Source organism: Urocitellus parryii, chromosome 2, assembly GCF_045843805.1.
Source record: "Urocitellus parryii isolate mUroPar1 chromosome 2, mUroPar1.hap1, whole genome shotgun sequence".
NCBI lineage: Eukaryota > Metazoa > Chordata > Mammalia > Rodentia > Sciuridae > Urocitellus > Urocitellus parryii.
This window is the reverse complement of record NC_135532.1, coordinates 175,496,668-175,516,745: the sequence shown is the minus strand read 5'-3', so window position 1 is coordinate 175,516,745 and position 20,078 is coordinate 175,496,668. Positions and strand designations below refer to the sequence as shown.

The window sequence follows — 20,078 nt, the reverse complement described above, 5'->3', positions numbered from 1 at the left end:
GCTGTTCTAAAAACTTCCACTTATCCAACAGATATTTTACAATTACTTGGGGCAAAGCTAAAGATATAAATGAGACCTTATTTTTCAACATTTTAAATAACTCCACTCCCATTATAGACTTTTAACCTATTGGTACATTGTTACTTTAAATCTTCAACTCATCTTTATATTGGAATAGAAAACTTTTTGATAAACCTTTCCTTGTTATTTTCCATACTGATATTTTGTATGCAGATGTATGGTGATTTGTTGTTTTTCTTTTTTTTTCCCTGAACACAATGTATAGAAATTCCCTGAATAACAGAAAGAAAGTAACTTTGTTATATTCACTAAAAAAAAATTCCAAAAAGAAATCAAATAATTTGCTGCTGTAAGTATATAGAAAGTATTTTCATCATTCCATTCAGGTCACTGGAATGTATGTGGAAGACATCTGTACAGCAGATGAGGAAGTCAGCAGCCAAAGTGAAACACAGCAAATGTGCACTGTAATAGAAATAGCTGTGGATTCTCAAGGGGCTAGGATCAGCCTCCCAAGAATTCAGAAGGTACAGATATAGCTAACAACTCAAAATTTACAAGTAGGTTATAAAAATTCTATAGTATCACATTAAAGAACTATGAACTATGAATCTTCCAATTGTAAACTGATAAATTCCTGAATGCATTTCTTATACTGCATTTCAGTATGGTTATTAGTGGAATATTGACCTGGCTGTCCATAAAGTCCTTCTGATTCCCGCATTTCTTCGTTCATTCTTGCTAAACGTAACCTGAAATTAAATAAAATAATCTTTTAGATGAAGGTATGTGTGAATCATATAAGCAGGTAATATGTGTGCTGATGTAATTTTTTCCCCTTTACCAATATTTGCCAGTAAGACAAATTGACTTTTTAGTTTATAAGACCCAGTTATCTCAGATACAATATCTCCAGACTTCAGAGAATTCCTGGCTTCTCCAACAAACTATCAAATTATAACTGTCAACTGTTGAAATTATTCTTCTAGAGTATGTAAGCAATGTTTATTCTTAAGTGAGGTAGTTTACAATGTATAAATAGCACGTCACCTCTAAATACTGGGAACATATTTTTTGACATCCAAAAACTGTAATAAATGACTATAGGTTATGAAAATTCTTCCAAGATTACCATATTGGCTTTACATTCTTTGGGGGTCATTCTTCCTGACAGAAGACATATAGCATTGGATGAAGAGGACAAGTATCCCCCCGCCCCCCGCTTTTTTTAAACTAACTTTAAACAACATTTTTAAATAGTAAAATTTTCTCTTGGGTACCTCTCTTTTCCTTTGTACTCCTTGCCTGGCCTTCTGGGCCACCATTTACTGCTTTCCCAGACCTCTATCACTCTAGGAACTGCAGCATCTGACGTGTGCTTTGCCTGTCGTCAAAGTTCCACAATTCCCTTCCTTTCCTCTCTCAACCACTAGAGGAATTAATGATAGCTTCATAAATCTTCCTTTAATATGTAGATTTTTAGAGAGGGAAGAGTGTTTTTTTTTTTTGTGTGTGTGTGTGGTGCTGGGGACTGAACTCAGGGCTGGCCTTGTGCATGCTAGGCAAGCACTCTACCAACAGAGCTATATCCCCAACCCCTGGGAACTTTTTTTTAATAGGATTTTTTTTATATATATAGGAATTGCCTGGGAAGCTACATCCAGAGTAAGCTTCTCCATGCTGTTTCAATCTTTACTTTTTAGTAACTATTTTTTTTTTCCTACTCTAAATCTAGAATGGCATCATAACAGGTCTACATTTTCCTACAGTAGTTTCCACAATAGCAATGACTCCTCCAGTGGGAAAAGTGTGCTCTGCTGTTTTGTTTTCTAATTTGGCAGTTGTTAGGGAGAGTGACACAAGGCAAGCCAGGAATCCTCATTGGGAGCTTGGGAGCTCAGGAGCTCAAGGCAGTCATGGGAGTCAGTAATGTGAAAGGGCTTCTACTCTAATGAGAGGGGAAACACCAATTTAGAGCTTCATGTAGTCCAGAGTAGAGTGAGCAAGTGACTTAATATAAAATATACTTCTGCTATCCATATAGCAATGAAGAATAGGTGACAATCACATTTCCAGATTCCAAGTATAACAAAATATTTTGAACTAATATATAAATCAAATTAAAACCCCAAAATTCTTTTTTTAAGTATTTATTTTTTAGTTATAGGTGGATGCAATATCTTTATTTTTATGTGGTGCTGAGGATCAAACCCAGTGCCTCACGCATATTAGGTGAGCGCTCTACCTCTGAGCCACAACCTCAGCCCTAAAACCTCAAAATCCTTTAATATATCACATTAAATTTTATTCAAATCCTCAAAAACATGTATTTTTATCTTAAAAATCAATCAAGTGTTTATGTAAATAATTTTTGGAGGAGGAGAGAAAAGGGACACTGGGAATTGAATCTAGGTATGCTTTACCACTGAGCTACATCCCAGCCCTTTTTGTTTTTTATTTTAAGATGGGCCCTTATTAATTTGCTTAGGGCCTCGATAAGTTGCCAAGGCTGGCCTTGAACTTGTGATTCTCCTGCCCCAGCTTCTCAAATTGTTGGTGTTACAAGTCTGTACCACCATGCCCATCTCATGTAAATAATTGTGGTTTTTTTTTAATTAGTTATACATGACAACAGAATGCATTTTAGTTCATTGTACACAAATGGAGCACAGCTTTTCATTTCTCTGGTAGTATACAACGTAGAGTTGCACCATATGTGCAGTCATACATGTACCTAGGGTAATGATGTACATCTCATTCCACCATCTTTCCTATCCCCATGGCCCCTCTGCCCCTTCCCTCTACTTCGCCCAATTAAAGTTCCCCCATTCTTCCCATGCCCATCTCCTTCCATTATGGATCAGCATCCACTTATCAGGGAGAACATTTGGCCTTTGGGTTTGGGGACTGGCTTACTTCGCTTAGCATGATGTTCTCCAACTCCATCCATTTTCCTGCAAATGCCATAATTTTATTCTCTTTTAATGCTGAGTAATATTCCATTGTGTATATATACACTACAGTTTCTTTATCCATTCATCTATTCAAGGGCATCTAGGTTGCTTCCACAGTTTAGCTACTGTGAATTGAGCTGCTGTGAACATTGATATGGCTGCATCACTGTAATATGCTGATATTAAGTCCTTTGGGTATGGACCAAGGAGTAGGAAAGCTGGGTCAAATGGTGGTTCCATTCCAGATTTTTTTAAGGAATCTCCATACTGCTATCCAGAGTGGTTGCACCAATTTATAGTCCCACCAGCAATGCATGAGCGTACCTTTTTCCCCACATCCTTGTCAATGCTTATTGTTGCTTGTATTCTTGATAATCACCATTCTGAGTGGAGTGAAATGAAATCTTAAGAGTACTTTTGATTCACATTTTTCTAATTACTAATGAAGTTGAACATTTCTTCATAAATTTGTTGATCGATTGTATATTTTCTTCTGTGAAGTGTGTGTTCATTTCCTTAGTCCATTTATTAACTGGGTTATTTATTCTTTTGGTGTTGAGTTTTTTGAGTTCTTAAGTATCTTGGAAATTAGTGCTCTATCTGGTGTATGTGTAGTAAAGATGTTCTCCCAGTGTGTGGGCTTGCTCTTAACATTGTTGATTGTTTCCTTTGCTGAGAAGAAGCTTTTTTACTTTGAATCCATCCCATTTATTAATTCTTGATTTTATTTCTTGCCTTTTAGGAGTCTTGTTAAGGAAGTCAGGACCTAATCTGACATGATGTAGATATGGACCTACTTTCTCTTTATTAGGCACAGGATCTCTGTCTTATTCCTAGGTCCTTGATCCACTTTGAGTTTTGTGCAAGGTGAGAGACAGTGGTTTAATTTCAAATTGCTGCATATGGATTTCCAGTTTTCCCAGCACCATTTGTAGAAGAGGCTATCTTTTTGCCAATGTATATTTTTGGCACCCCCCCCCATATTTCTAAATATTACCACCCAAAGGCAATGCAACCTCACAAGTTATACTAACATCAATGGAGCTGCCCTCCCTACTTATAATCCTCGAATTCTCAAGGTAGGAGAATCATTACCTATTATATTACCAATCCCAACTCCAGCCTAGTACTATACTGAGAGTTAAAGAAAACATTTCAAAGAAGTCACTGGTTTGGTTTCTACTGATCAGGCAATGTAGCAAAAGTGGCTAAGAGTCAAAATTCTTGGTTTCAAGTGAATTCAGAAATCACTCACTGATTTCTCAAATTATCTGTAACTTGGCATTCTTATCTATGAGGATAATAAGAAAATCTTTGCTATAACTACTCTTCTGACAAAGGGTTAATGTCTAGACTATATAAAGAACTCAAAAAAACTAAACACCAAAAACAAATAACCCAAATAATAAATAGGCAGTAAATTAAACAGACACTTCTAAAAAGAAGAAACACAAATGGCCAACAAATATATGAAAAAAATGTTTAACATCATTAGCAATTTGGGAAATGCAAATCAAAACTACACTAAGATTTCATCTCACACCAGGCAGAATGGCAGTCATCAAGAATACAAAGAATAACAAATGCTGGAGAGGATATGGAGAAAAAAATAGCAATTTTACACTGTTGGTGGAACTGTAAATTAGTTCAACTACTATGGAAATCAGTATGGAGGTTCCTCACAAGACTAGGCATGAGACTACCATATGACGGAGCTATACCACTCCTTGGTATTTATCCTAAGGAATTAAAAGTCAGCACGTTATGATGATATGTGAAGACCCCTGTTTATACCAGCACAATTTCAATAGCCAAACTATGGAACTAGCCTAGATATTCATCAGAATATTAATGGATCAAGATAATGTAGTATATATAAATAATGGAGTTTAATTCAGTCATAAAGAAAAATAATGTCATTTGCAGAAAAATGAACAGAACTAGAGACCATTGTGTTAAGCGAACAAACTCAGAACATCATGAGTCTCATGCTTTCTCATATGTGGAAGCTAGAGAGGAAAAAGGAAAAAGGGGCAGGGATCTCATAAAAATCAAAGGGAGATCAGAAGAATAAAGGAAAGGGACCAGGGAGTGGGATGAAAGGAGGGAGAGGGAAAGAGGAAGGGAGTGATATTGGCCAAATTATATTGTTATATTGTATGCATGTATAAATATGAAACAACAAATCCCACCATTATGTACAATAAAATATATAAATATATTGGTATAATGTACCAATAAAACATGTGAAAAAATAAAGATAATGAAAGTAATATTGCTGCGATATACCTCAATGGAAAAGTGCCTGCCTAGCATGTGAAAAGACATGGATTTGACCCCCACTACTAGGGGTTGTTGTGAGAACCAAAACAGTTTGTGCATTTGATGTGCTGAGAGAAGTACATGGTACAGAACAAATACCAACCACAATTAAAATTCAGAAAAGCATGAATCTCTGTGTTAACACCCTGTATGTATGTAACATACTACATGGGAAATAATCAAGTAGAAAAGAAATACTTACAAAGTTACTATATCAGCATTGGCCGCATCCACAGCTATGCTCAAAGGATCTTTCCCTTCTTCATCAGTGGCATGCTGATTGGCACCTCGTTTTAGGAATAAACATACCTGCCTGTTTAAGGAAACAGTGTTTTTGAAATATTGCCAAGAAGAATAAAAATAATATTAATCTTAAAAAATAAAAAGCTTAAAGAAACATTTCATTATAAAATTCTTGATTCATTCTACAAATGTGTAATGAACACTGATTTTCATAATAAAAATTGACCAAGATCAATGTACATTTTGAAATATTTTCATTTATATAATCTTATACAATCTGGTGCACAGTGGGATATATAAATTATGGCCCATATCTTTAAAGAATATCATTTAAAAAGTATACAGATTTTGAGAAACTTAAAGAAAGGTCAGTCAAAGCCATTATTTGGGAATAAAGGAAGGTCAAGGCTGATAAAATAAGACCTTGCTGACTTTCAAATTAAAGTTTAACATTAATTTTAACTACTTAAAGAATTTAATTATCTAGTGAAGACTGTAATAGATGAGATGGTGAATTTAATATTTTTCATCCTTTTTTAAAATGTATGCAATAGTCAATATGCCTGCCTTATTGATAAAATGTACCCAAAAAAGACTAAGAACCATCTAATGGCCCAGAAAAATAACCCAAAATCAGTCTCCTCATGGATATGTTTTTATGTTATGTATCAATGTTAGCAAGTTTTCAAACTGATAATCTCATGCTGTGTCTGCAAAACAAGCACATTCATTCGTGTTGTAGTTTTGATGATAGCAAACTAAAGTGATCTTTTTCCCATGGTCATGTCTGTATCTTTGGGTGTTATTTAAGCAGAAACAACATAAGAAGAAAAATCAAAATGGCATTTTATCCAGCTGCTGGGTGACTTAAAATGTGAACCCCAACAATGTCAAGCACATTGGTCTGTGGTATAAAACCTTTTTTATCTGATATTTCCTATCTTAGAAGCAATAGTAGACTGAGAAAAATAATGATATCTTCCAGTCAGAGGATTTGAGAACTGATGTGGATTGAATATATTTTTTTCAAGTGTTATAAATTGTGTGATATTTTCAATATATGAAAATCTTCACAAGAAACTAATTTTGTAGCATTAAAAAAAATCGACACTTGTGCAATACTAAGTTTGTGAAGCTTCTGCTGATGAATTAAAATATACATGCTCAGTTTATTTTTTTAATCAATCTTTGCTGATAAAGGGAAAGAAAATAAGTCATAATAAAAATAAAAGACATTATTTAAAAAAATAAAAAAAGAACAGCTTCTTGCCCATCTAGGAAATAATAACTGGAATAAAATGGTAAGAAGTTCATTTAAAAATCAATTGCCTATGACACAAAGTTTTGGTATAAAGCCAACATCTTTCCCTCATTCATACTTTACAATACAAAGTACATTTACATGGCTTTATTGTCCTATGAGTCTTAACACTGTTTCAAAAGCCATAAAGTCATTTGCCCAAACCACAAATTTACTTCATAATTTACCTAGCTACCCCACATAAAAATTAAAAATTCCGAAGTTACAAAATTCTGCAAAAGTAGAATTGTGGGTGTATGCACTATGTAGATATGTAGATATTGTATATGTACATGCATTAATACACAAACACAGACTTAAGTTGTCTAACAAAACCACCACAATTGTAAGAACCGAGGAAGTTAAATACTAAAACTGTTCTATTTAATGATAAGTTAAGGTCAACATAAGCTTTGAAATTTTCTTGTCTGGAAACTAACTGTAGTTTTTTGTTGTTGGTTTTTTTTTTCTGAAAAAAAAAAAACTTGGAACTTTCAAATTTCAACAGAACAATTATTAGTCATGGGAATATATCTCCTTGCAAACCTAATGATCTCAACCTGAGAAAAAGCAAAACATTATTTCAAAATAATTTTTCAAATAACATCTACCTAAATATTTAAACACTATAGTTACCCTGTGTGCCCTAAGACAGTGGCATGGTGTAGTGGTCCCCGCCCTTGGACATCTCTTTGGTTCACATTAGCACCATTCTGTAGGAGGAACTCACATGTCACCAAAGAGCCCTTAAAGAGAAAAAGAGGATAATGATGTTCAAATGCAAACAATAAGAAACAGTAATACATTTCTATTTAAAAACAGCATAATGCCAGGTGTGGTGGTGCAAGTCTGTAATCCCAGGTACTAAGGTGGTTGAGGCAGGAGGGTGACAAGTTCAGCCTGGGCAACTTGACAAGACCCTCTCTCAAAATAGCATAAAAAGGGTTTGGGATGCAGCTCACTGGTAGAGCACTTGCCTACCAAATGCTAAGCCCTGAGTTCAATCCCCAATAGCCATTCCCCACATCCACCCACAAGTAGTTTCATTTACTTTACTCAAATAGAACTTCCATTTTATTCTCCCATACAAAAAATACTGCCCAGCAAAAGCAAAGAAATGAGAGTTTATATTATTTTCTTCCCCAAAACTACTTCTAATAGGGATTTATTAATAGGTGACTACTTTCATTATCAAAATTCTCTTCATTAAGCAAAACAAAACAAAAACAACTAAAATAATCAATTTTGATGCCCAGGACTCACTACTTAGTACTCAAAGGTTCATTTTCTTTTTGGAACATAAAGCTACTTTTTAAAAAAATTTTGTTTAGTTGTTGATGGGCTTTTATTTTTATTTATTTATATGTGGCACTAAGGATCAAACCCAGTGCCTCTCACATGGTAGGGAAGTGCTCTACTACTGAGCCACTACCCCAGTCCACAAAGGTTTATTTTCTAAGCCATCTCTTAAAACAAAAAATTAAAAATACACACACACACACACAAAGCCAGTTCAAAAAGCCAAGTTCAAAACTTACACTATTTTATATTTTACTATCAATGAAAACCTCAATGTATAAATTCATACCCCTAATACAGCCTGAATAAGTGGTGTTGCTTTGTTTTCCTCTGAGTTAGCCCAATTCACATCGGCACCATGAGCCAAAGCCTCAGCCATTTTAGGAAGGTTTTTTTCATATGAAGCCCTATAAAGCTGAAGTCCTGGATTAAGATGTTTAGAGTCGAGAAACACAGAAGAATCTTGCCTTTCTCCTTCTGAAAAGCAAACACAAATACATTAATAAAAATGAATTCTTGGAAAGAAAGGGGTGAATTGTTTAACAGGTATAGTGTTTCAGATTTACAAAATGAAAAAAGTTTTGTAGATGAATGGTGGCAATGGTGGCACAAAGTGAATGCATTGGATTATAGATTTAAAAATTAGTTGACATGGCTAATTTTATGTTGTGTGCATTTTACCACATTTTTTTTTTAAAAAAAGTGAACTCTTCCGCTTACCACAATGTGAAGATTGTGACATAAGAAACCACTAATCTATCACAATGAGCTTATGGCAGATTTTCACATAAATTCTTATTTCCTGTAGACTAATCATTGAACATTCAACCTTCTCTCATAAAGACATCAACTGGTTTGCTAGGCCTTTGTGGTCTTGCGGGAACCCAACAGATAGTCTAATTACTCTGTTAACCTTGGCTACATTTTCAATAAGCATGGATTCAGGAAGCAGCAAGAATCCCTAAAGAATTTCAACATTAGATAAATCTCATTTCATTTCTAGATAATCTAGTACCATCACAATTTGCACTGTAATCAGTTCAAATCTCATGAAGAATGCTTTCTCTCCTGAGAATTCCACAAGATCAAAATCACTGAACTCACAGAAGAGAGAATAAAGACAGAAGAAAGCACTGGTCAGAGGAAAAACTTAATGGAGAAGTCATTGCTGATCTCCTTCATCTGTTAAGAAAAGATAGCCACAAGGAAAGATAAAGATAAGATACACAGTGCTTGTGGGTTAAAAATTATCCTTAGCAATTGGGAAGGCATTCTGAGAATACATCATGAGACCTGGAAGACTGTACCACTCAGAGAGAATTTTCAAATATGAAGAGAAATAGTTGCTTTCTTGTTTAACAGTTTTATTCCTCACTTACTACCTTCTAAATGACTAACCACTTCTTTATAAACTATTTAATCAAGAGGAGGCACTTACCAAATACAAACTAGACCAATTAACACCAAATTCCATCAAAACTCACCAGGCTCATATAAACTACTGGCTGACACCATGGAGGGCAGAGATTCTCTCCCATCATCAGAGCTCTGCTGGATCCCACTGTCATTACTTTTGACTGTTTTAAAGAAAAATCAGCTAGTGATTAAAGTTCACATCATTTAGATAGCCAACTCCCGCAAACAACAAGGTTTTAAAATGAGCTCTTACATGTCAACATGAACTCAGCCACCACTAGTAAAATACATTTAGTACAATTTTAATCCATCTGAACACTTAGCTTATTGTAATATAAGTCAATCACAAAGCCTGAAAATAAACTTATTTTCAGAGTTTTGACTTCTCATTCCCCATAAATTGTTAGGAGTAGTAAAGAGCTTAATTTATTGCATGACTAAAAGTAATGTGTAATTCTGAGACAATGGGTAACATCTAGAGAAATGGCCACACCGCACAATGACCACTGCACAGACTTGGAATGCTCCCAAGAGCAGTACTTACTACTACGCAGTTTTGAAGAAGTATCAAAGTAGGAGAAGAGTGAATCTAGCTCATCAGGACAGAACAGAGACTCCCGCCTGGCCTCGTCGCTATTTACAGCAACCACTGGGGACATGCAAGTTAGCAAAGCACAAAGCAGGCCATAAGAAGGGAAAAGGGCAGGAGAACACGTTACTGGGAAAAATTTAGGAGGAAAAAATAGGAAGGAAATCAGGTAGTTAATCAGATACTTAGGGCTTTTGGCATGATAGATTTATAATTCCCCTCTCCCCTTGTATTTTAAGCAGTTTTATTCCTTAGAATATACACATTACCTAGAAATGTGAATTATCTTGGCATTATTTAAATTTAACTGTTTGAAAGACATAGAAATCCAGTTTTTCCTTTGAATATGTAGGGAAAAAATAGGTTTTTAGCATTTAAGATACCTACAATGGCTATTAATTCAGAGATCACTGACTTCACTCAAGAAAATTTATATTCACAACAAGGGAATTGTAATACCTGAACTTTGGGTAGATGCTCTGACTTGGTCAGCAGGCCCAATTTTAGAAATGCTCAGCCTCTTTTCTTCACAACCTTTGGAGACAATCTTTTTTTCCTGCTCAGGAGGTGATGATGATATAGAATATTTATCCACAAATTTCCTTTCCACATACTTTGCTCTGATATATGCCTCTTTCTCCTGTCTGGTATACATAAAAATGTCATGATCCCTTAGCATAGCTAAGTATTTTCAATGAATGTAATATTAATAAAAACTGAACCTGTGACATTATATAGCATTTTTCCCTTCCAAATATTTTTTTTTAATTTTTGTTTATTTTTTAGTTTTCAGCGGACCCAACATCTTTGTATGTGGTGCTGAGGATCGAACCCGGGCCGCACACATGCCAGGCGAGCGCGCTACCGCTTGAGCCACATCCCCAGCCCCCTTTCAAATATTTAATGAACTGACTTCATAGTCAAATGAAAAATAATAACCTAACTGAAAAATCAGAAGTATTAATGTTACATTGTTTTATTTTCTTAATATTGTGCACATTTATTTCTATATATGCACTCTCATTCTATTTGCAGAATAAAAAAAATTAGGAAAACTATAAAAATTTATAGAAATTTATTTCATTTTTACTGACATACTCAACTATCACTACTACTGATGGTCATAATTTTCAAAAAATAACTACTTTAAAACAAGTTAGCAATCCTAATTTATAGGGGAAAAAGATGTCACAATTTAAACTTCTGATTTATGATACAATCATAAAATAGCAAATCTATTCTACAGTTTTTCTTACACATGTCCTTCTAAAATGCTTTCGTCTTTGGTTGAAATAGGATATTTCAAGGCTTAAACTAACTCAGTCATGCTTTAGCAAATATTAAGATTCTGATTTAATTGACAGTGACTTAGAGAGCTAAAAATCTCAAAATAGGATTATGGCAAATAAAATATAATGCCAAATAAAATAAAATTAATGCCAAAATAAAGAATCCTAATAACTAAAAACAGCATCAACAACAAAAATTATGTGCCTTAAAGCACTGACTTCTGGCTACTGTTTCAATAGCATCCTTACATAGGACTGGAAGAGTAATTTCAGACACACCAGAGCTGCCTTTTTTCATTTTTGATTACTCAATGTCATAATACCATGAATGAAGTATGTGGTTAACAAACATTTGTGGAACCAAGTCAAACAATGTAAAAGTATTCATTGTAGGTAGTAGAATCTTGATCATTGGAGATTTCTTTTCAAATGCCTGCCACTTACAAGACTTTGGACACTTTAATAGCTAAAAGCTTTTACATTTTTACATCAAAATTTCATTTTTTATACCTTTATTTTATTTATTTATTTTTATGTGGTGCTGAGGATCGAAGCCAGGGCCTCACATCTGCTAGGGGAGCACTCAAACACTGAACCACAACCCCAGCCCTCGATATTTCATTTTTAAGAATCTTTCTCATCCAAGGACTACAGTTGATTATCTGCTTAATAAAATATATAATATACCCCAAACAGAGATAGTCACATTTGAACTGTCACAATTACTTTTAACTTTCTGTCTTGATGTTAAATGTGGACTATAGTGAAATAAAATCATAGCTATATTACTGATTTGGGGGGCAGAACATTGAGAGAACTGAAACAATACCTTTGTCCTGGTTGTGGTTTCTTTATTCCCATTTTTTCCACATTGGCTTCATAAACACGATTTATAACATCATTCCCCAATTCACACATAAGCTGTTTAGCAGGAAAACAAATGAGCAAACTATAAATTAAAATTCATTCAACAAAATTTACAGTTAAAAATAAACTGAGGAGTGAGAATATTATTACTTTGCCATTGTTCATCAGAATACCTTCCCTAGGACATTACCACTCTTACTAAATTCTAACCACACACACATGCGCACACACACATACCTATCTGTCTATCTACATATCACAACTACTGTGTCTATATGTCCATAATAGGGCAAGAAGTGTGACAACAAGCCTTACCTATACAGTTAGCTATAGTTAGCACTAGCCAGTCTTAGTACAATAATTTAAGATTAGTATCTATTCTTTTCAGTTTTCTCCTTCCACTTCCTAGAAACAGACAAATCCATCAAAGGTACAGCTTTATTGAAATTACTTTTGGACTTTTCCCTCTCCTTGGTTCTACTTCCAAATAATGACTGGTTCCTTGGTGTATGTTCCAAAATCTCAGATTTTCCTCTGTATCTGCACATTCACCTCTTTAATTCAGTTTGAGCTTTCCTCACCTCACTAACAAATCATATCTGTAGCCTCTCGGTGAATCATACTGCATCTAGTTGTGCCCGATTCCAGGCTTGATCATCAGGCCAAACATGCTTACTATGCCAAGATACAGATCATGCAAATGCTTTTCTGAAAAATCACATCTGGGTAAGAGAGATATTGCATACACATTAGGATGACACAATCAGTGATTGCAGAGAACAAAGTCAAGATGTTGGGACATGTGAGTTGATGAATGAGGGGAAAGGCCTAGGATGAGACAGGAAGAAGATAAAAATATGATCTAGACCCAAGAATGGGAGCAAAGCCTGATAAAGGCACCCTCAGCAAGGAGGCACTAAGCAGACAGGAAAAAAAAAAAAAAAACAAACTTATCCTTTCTTTCCTGTTCCATACTCATAAGCCCTTTCAGAATCTTTTTTCTTTTGGGGGGGTACTGGGAATTGAACTCAGGGTCACTTGACCACTGAGCCACATCCCCAGCCCTATTTTGTATTTTATTTAGAGACAGAGTCTCCCTGAGTTGCTTAGGGCCTCACCATTGCTGAGGCTGGCTCTGAACTTGAGATCCTCCTGCCTTAGCCTCTCGAGCCGCTGGGATTACAGGCATGCACCACCATGCCGGGCCCCTTTCAGAATCTTTTTATTCTGTGATGTCCTTCTTCTGTCATGACACCCTCTCCTTGCTTCTATTACTTCTCCCTTTATCTCAATTTTTCTCCCCTAGGCTGGGAATGTGGCTTAGTGGTAGAGCATTTGCATGGCATAGGTAATGCCCTGGGTTCAATCCCTAGTACCACTAAAAAGGGAGAGAGGGAAACCAATTTCTCTCCTCTGACTCCATAAGCCCTGCTATCCTTTATAAAATTTAAATGTGCTTTTCCTTCTTTGAGCAATTATTACTTCTAGTTTTGGAGGATTTTGTGTTTGTCTGTTTTCAGTGCTGGGGACTGAACCCAGGGCTTTGTGCATATTAGGCAAGCACTCCACCACAAAGCTACATCCCCAGTCTGGAATGGATGATTTTGTCATAGGAATGAAGAATAATAAAGAATGCATTATAAATGATATTTATATGATTGGCTTAGAGCACATTTTTCATTTTAAACATAAAGATACTATTATATGTTAGCCTTTAAAAAAAATCCATGCTAGGACTGTAAGATAATAGATATATCATTGGATGAGAACTAGCAGAATAGAAATCAACCCTATTTACAAAAATTTAATGAAAGGCAAAGGAGAAATAGCAAAATGATAAGAAAATGTTGTTCAGTAACTGATGTTAAAAAAGTTGGGTAAGAATTTGGAACACATTTCATACTATCCACTAAAGAAATTCACACATACACTATAATTAAAGTTTATAAAATATCCTCATAAAATATCCTCATAAAAGTTAATGTCACCAAATTCTATTTTTTAAAAATAAATTATAGGAATTCTTATTTTTCAAAATTTTAGATTTATATGCTATTATTCTATCATTTTCTTTAGCAATTTTAAGATACTACAAAAGGATGCAATGAAAGACAAAGACTATTTGGCAAAGTGATTACCATTTTGGGTACTTTTTCTTCCTTTTGCTTGTTATTTCAAAGCTTACCTTTAATATGTGTGTTTTTGGGTTAGTTGTTTTGTTTGTTTGTGGTACTGGGGATCTAATGCAGGGGCACTGTACCACTAAGCTACATATATCCTGAGCCCTTTTTATTCTTTGAGACACAGTCTAACTAATTTGTTGAGGATCTTGCTAAGTTGCTCAGGCTGGTCTCCAACTTAAAATCTTCTTGTCCCAGCCTCCTGAGTAGCTGGGAATACAGGCATGTGCCATTGCGCTTAGCACATGTTATTTTAGTTAAACAATAATTAAAGGCTTACAAGCCTTATCTAAGTTGCAACCAATTAATTGTTCCTTTCTCCTATGTATACTTGCCTAGGAAAAGATTTCTATGTCTACCCTATAATTCTAGAATAAAGAAATATCAAATCAAATGTAATCTCAGTATTGTGGCATGCTGATCCCTTTAGTAATACCATCTGACTTTTATTTCTTCCCCAGGAATCCTTTTAATATTCTATTTACTGTCCTACTTACAGTCTTTTAAATTTAAATTTTACTTACCTGAATCTCTATAACTTGTCTCATTTGTCTAGGAGAAAATTTCATTTTCTTCTAGAAAGGCCAGTCTCATATTTAACCCTCTAATACTAATAATGCTTTCATTTAAAAAATTGGACTAAATGGCAGGTGCTTGTATCTGTCATCTAACATCTTTATTTATATTTTGCATTCTTTCCCCAAAAATGACTTTAAGTTTTGCAACAGTAGGGAACCCATCTTCTAATAGATTTCTATCCCTCCATTATAAATGGCACAGTTTCTGGTGAATTCATTGAAAAAAGAAGCCAATAATCAGATAGTAAAGTTTTAAATAACTCAAAATTGAAGTAGACTATTTTCTTTTTAATTTATATGTAATTACTCTAATTTGCTCAAAAAGTTTCGGCCATATTTTAACATATCAGATGGATGTGTTTCACACAATTTTTCTTAATTTTCTAAATTGATTCCACTGAATTTTTATCACACACAAAGTAAATGTAGAAATAAGATTTCTGCCCCCACCTCTCACTTTCTTGTCCTTTGAATTCGTAACAATTCATAGAATCTAACTAAATAGGGCTCTACTTTACAAACCAATGTATCATTTTTATTTACATGTTTAAATAATAATTTCACAAAGTAAATTTCTTACTTTACATAACTGACAGATTTACCAGGTTTTCAATGGATAAACACATTAAAAACAAAATTCTGAGACAGAAAAAAATGTATACTCCAATCTTTAATCTATTTTCAACAATAAGGTAATTTAGACATGGAAATTAAAGATTATATACTATTAACTGCTAGGAATTTTGTAATCTTATCTAAAACTAAATTACTGTGACATTTTCATAGATATGAAACTTAGACAAAAAAAAAAAAAAGAATGTCTTGGTTTGATGACTCTTACACTAACAAATAGAATAATTCACTGTGGAGTTTATCTATTATATTTTAATAGGAATTTGATTATAAAAGATTAAAATTGTGGCACAGAAAAAAAGACTGCATTATTAATATAAAACTATCAAATCTTGCATATTTATGAAATTTATTAAAGTATTTTTTGAAAAACCATAAAAATATAGAAACACTGGTTTTGTAAAAGAGTAAATTGACTAAATATTTAAGAGTTCTACATACACTTAACAATTTCAAAAATCTAATATAAAAACACCAGATTTTCCAAAATAACCTCATATGTAGTGTAGTACAAGTTAGTTCATCCATAACAACAGTAACTCATAGATTTGTAAACCAAGATTCTGAAATCATCACTTTTATGTGAAAATAAATATTTTCACGCAAATATTCATTTTACCTTTAAAAGTTCAGGCTCCCAGGTATCTAAAGTTAAAGATCGTACTTTTGAAAAATGAACCCCAAGACTCCTATATTAGGGGAAAAAAAAGACTGCATTATTAATATAAAACTATCAAGTCTCTACTCACATATTCATAAAAACACTTTTTCTCTTTTAGAATGGCAAAACCCCTAACTACAGCCTTCAAAACACACGCAAACAGGGATTGATCTCCTGGTTAGTAATGAATGGTGAACTAAAGTCCTCAAAAGCACTTCACACAAACCAGAATTTTATCTGCTTTACAGATAAATGGTACAAAAATACAAACCAGTAGTGAATTAGAGAAATGGAAAAAATCTTCTCACAAATGGAACACAATTAACTTTTTTTTTCTTTTTTTTTTTTTTACAGTGTGTTTATCCAAAAAAAGTCTCTCACTCTAGACAGACAACCCACCGATGAATTCCAGAGCACTCGATACACAAGGTGATGCCCAAGTTGATGCTGGCCCACCGCGGATCTGCCAGACCACAGTCGCAACAGCTGGCATTTCCAGGGATACACTGGACCCGCTGCAGTGCACTTTCTCCTTTCAATAATTTCTCTTTTGACTCATTTCCAGAATCTAGGCTTCCTGTTGATGGAGATGATTTCTTATCCAGCTTCTACAAGAATTAAGAATTATTTGTTTTTTAATTAAAAAGAAAAAAAGACGGCACCATTATGTTGCATGCTACATGCTCCAAACAAAAACTTCCAGTCCCTAAGTTTTAAAGGTCTATGCTGGATATAAGCCAAGCACTCTTCTAGGCCCCAGAGACTGAGGGGTGAAAAGATACATGCTCCTTTATCAATGGACTTTCAATCTAGTGAGGAAGAACAGAAACATTTAAAATCAAATATAATGACGGACACAATAAACATATGTACAAGGCATAAAGACAAAAAGAAAGGGGAGCACTAGATTAACAAGCAGGATACAAGACAAAGACTACTAAACAAAGACTACTAAAACTCAAGATAAAATATTATGTTACGCCACACTCTTCCAAGGTATTCAATTAACTATAAGCAAATTAATCACTACAGTGAATAATTAGACAACGTATGTTCTTATATAGTTAAGTACTGAAGAACAGAATGATCACATAATTATGATTACAAAGTGACTCAAATTTTAAAAATGATTAAAATTTTCAAGAGATATTATGTGAACCAGGTTGATAAGCAAAAAGTTACCTTGTTAAGTGCACAGCAAAACTGACACCAAAATATAATAGTATTTAATAAGCAATTTTTTATACAAGTAAAAAAAAATGACCATACACAAAGATGGGGTTCACAGGTTCTAAGAAATTAAAGATAGGGTCTATACAAAAGGTTTCCTGATTTAAAAACAGTCAACATTAACAAAACAATATGTTAGTACAGGAATGGCAAAACCCCTAACTACAGCCTTCAAAACATGCAAATTCGGTTCCATAGCCATTTGGTAGGGCTGAGCAAAGTAAGTGTAGAGATATTGTATTTCAGAGATGACTGAGCGGCATGAGTCAATCTGCACAGGACAATCTACGTAACAGCACAACTCTGGGTAAGCAGGATGTCTGCACAGGGAGGCAGTCCTGCAAGGAAGATAGGACCTGACAAGGACAAGGATGGTATCTAAGGCGTATCACCTTACTGAGGTGTCAGTACCTGAGAAGGGTAAAAGAGCATCAGAGCAGGGCTGAGAGGATACGTCTAGGGGCAGGTGGCAGCTGAGAGAATACTGCTTATGCACCAGGGGATTAACCAAAATGGATACATAGAAATAAACATAAATGGGAGCCATATTTCTCACTGCTAAGAAAAACACTATTTATTTGGAAAAGGAGAAAGCTAGAATAAATCCTGTTATAGTAAATGAGAACTGTAGGTACCAATAGACACCCTAATGGTTTTCAATATAAATAAAGAAACCTAGATGTAAATGTATGTATATGCACACAAATTCTTGGCTTCTAAATATCATTCTCCACCAAAAAGAACTATATCTTTGCAATCAATTTCAGGCTGGTGCAGAGAAAGTATGAGAAGATGAGCTTGGAGCATTTTGTCATGCTAGGAAGAAGTACTCAATGAGCAACAGAGACAAATCAAAAGAATATAGAAGACTCCAGGGCTGGGGTTGTGGCTTAGTGGTAGAGCACTCACCTAGCACGTTCGAGGCCCTGGGTTAGATCCTCAGCACCACATATAAATAAGTAAATTAAATAAAGATATTGTGTCCAACTATAACCAAAAAATAAATATTTTAAAAAGAATACAGAAGACTTCAAATTTGGGTCAATATGGGCAAAATAAGTAATGATAGTAATGAATAATATCACATTGAATAAAACAGGAATGCATACTAAAATAATTAAATTTTGACATAAATTAAAGCTGAATAAAGAAATATTTATAATCTTGAAGATCCTCCCCAACAAAATATGTATTATCTACCAAAGTTAAAAAGAATGACCTTAGACTAAAGAAGCCTAGTAAGATAATACCTTTATCAAAGTTAACCTTACCAGTAATGAGACAAATCAAAATCATGTGGGCTATGGCTGTAGCTCAGTGGCACAGTGCTTGCCTAGCATGCATGAGGCAGCGAGTTTGATACTCAGCACCACATAAAAATAAACAAATAAAATAAAGGCATTCTATCCCTCTATAATTTTTTTTAAATCATGTGCCATTTGAAAGGACACAGTAAGAACACAGTAGTTTTTCACCCAGTACTAAAAAAGAGAGTGAGTGAGAGACAGACACGAGAGAGAGAGAGAGAGAGAGAGAGAGAGAGAGAGAGAGAAGAAGGAGGAGGAGGAGGAGGAGGAAGAGGAGGAGGAGGAGGAGGAGGAAGAGGAGGAGGAGGAGGAGGAGGAGGAGGAGGAGGAGGAGGAGGAGGAGGAAGGGGAAAGAGGAAGTTCAAGTTAACATTGAAGAACTTTTCTTGTAGTAGGGGTATTAAACCCAGGGGCACTTTACTGCTTAGTTACATCCGCAAATCACAGAATCTCACTAAGTGGCTCAGGCTATCCTTGGATTTGGGTTCCTCCTGCCTCAGCCTTCCCAGTTCCTGGGATTATAGGCTTGTGCCACCATGCCTGGCACACAGTCTCATTTATATAAAGTACCTGCTTAAGTTGCATAACCTCACAAGTAAAAATCAGATAAATCTAAATGAAACATTCTACAAAATAATTAGTCTGTAATTTTCAAAACTAAAAGGTCAAGAAGGTCAAATTGGGGTCTAGGGTTGTAGTTCAGTAAAGAGTATTGCCTAGCATGTGTGAGGAACTGGGTTCAATTCTCAGCACCACATATAAATAAATAAAATAAAGTCCATCGACAACTAAAAAATATTAAAAGAAGAAGAAGAAGAAGAAGAAGAAGAAGAAGAAGGTCAAATTGGGCTGGGAATGAAGCTCAATGGTAGAATACTTACCTACCATGTGTTACACCATGGGTTCAACACCAGTAATGAAAAATAGAGTGAGTGAGAGACAGACAGAGAAAGAAGGAGGAGGAGGAAGGGGAAGGAGGAAGTTCAAGTTAACACTGAAGAACTTTTCCTGACTAAAGAAGACTTAAGAGACATGACAACTAAAACTACTGAGTTTCTGCAGTGAATCTTTTCACTATAAAGAACATTATTGGGATAACTGTTTAAATCTGAATGACATTTGAGAATTAAATAGAAATAATGTATCAAGGCTCATGTCTTAACTTGGATAGCTATACCATGATTATGCA

The 20,078-nt window shown here is 34.7% G+C and overlaps 1 protein-coding gene across 3 annotated transcripts in view; it reads right to left on the bottom strand.

Annotated features, from left to right (window-relative positions):
• Nucleotides 1-20,078, bottom strand: part of Acap2 (ArfGAP with coiled-coil, ankyrin repeat and PH domains 2) — a 124,976-nt gene that overhangs the window by 9,531 nt on the left and 95,367 nt on the right. For 2 of the 3 annotated variants that reach the window (XM_026380122.2, XM_026380124.2), the window contains 9 exons: nucleotides 16,752-16,960; nucleotides 16,311-16,380; nucleotides 12,263-12,354; nucleotides 10,604-10,788; nucleotides 9,624-9,716; nucleotides 8,429-8,616; nucleotides 7,477-7,586; nucleotides 5,500-5,610; nucleotides 712-773 (listed from right to left, as the gene is read on the bottom strand). In XM_026380122.2, the coding sequence (XP_026235907.1) occupies nucleotides 712-773; nucleotides 5,500-5,610; nucleotides 7,477-7,586; nucleotides 8,429-8,616; nucleotides 9,624-9,716; nucleotides 10,604-10,788; nucleotides 12,263-12,354; nucleotides 16,311-16,380; nucleotides 16,752-16,960 (1,120 nt within the window). Of the gene's footprint in view, nucleotides 1-625; nucleotides 774-5,499; nucleotides 5,611-7,476; nucleotides 7,587-8,428; nucleotides 8,617-9,623; nucleotides 9,717-10,603; nucleotides 10,789-12,262; nucleotides 12,355-16,310; nucleotides 16,381-16,751; nucleotides 16,961-20,078 lie in introns of those variants that run through there. The other variant, XM_026380123.2, reaches the window with a different exon arrangement.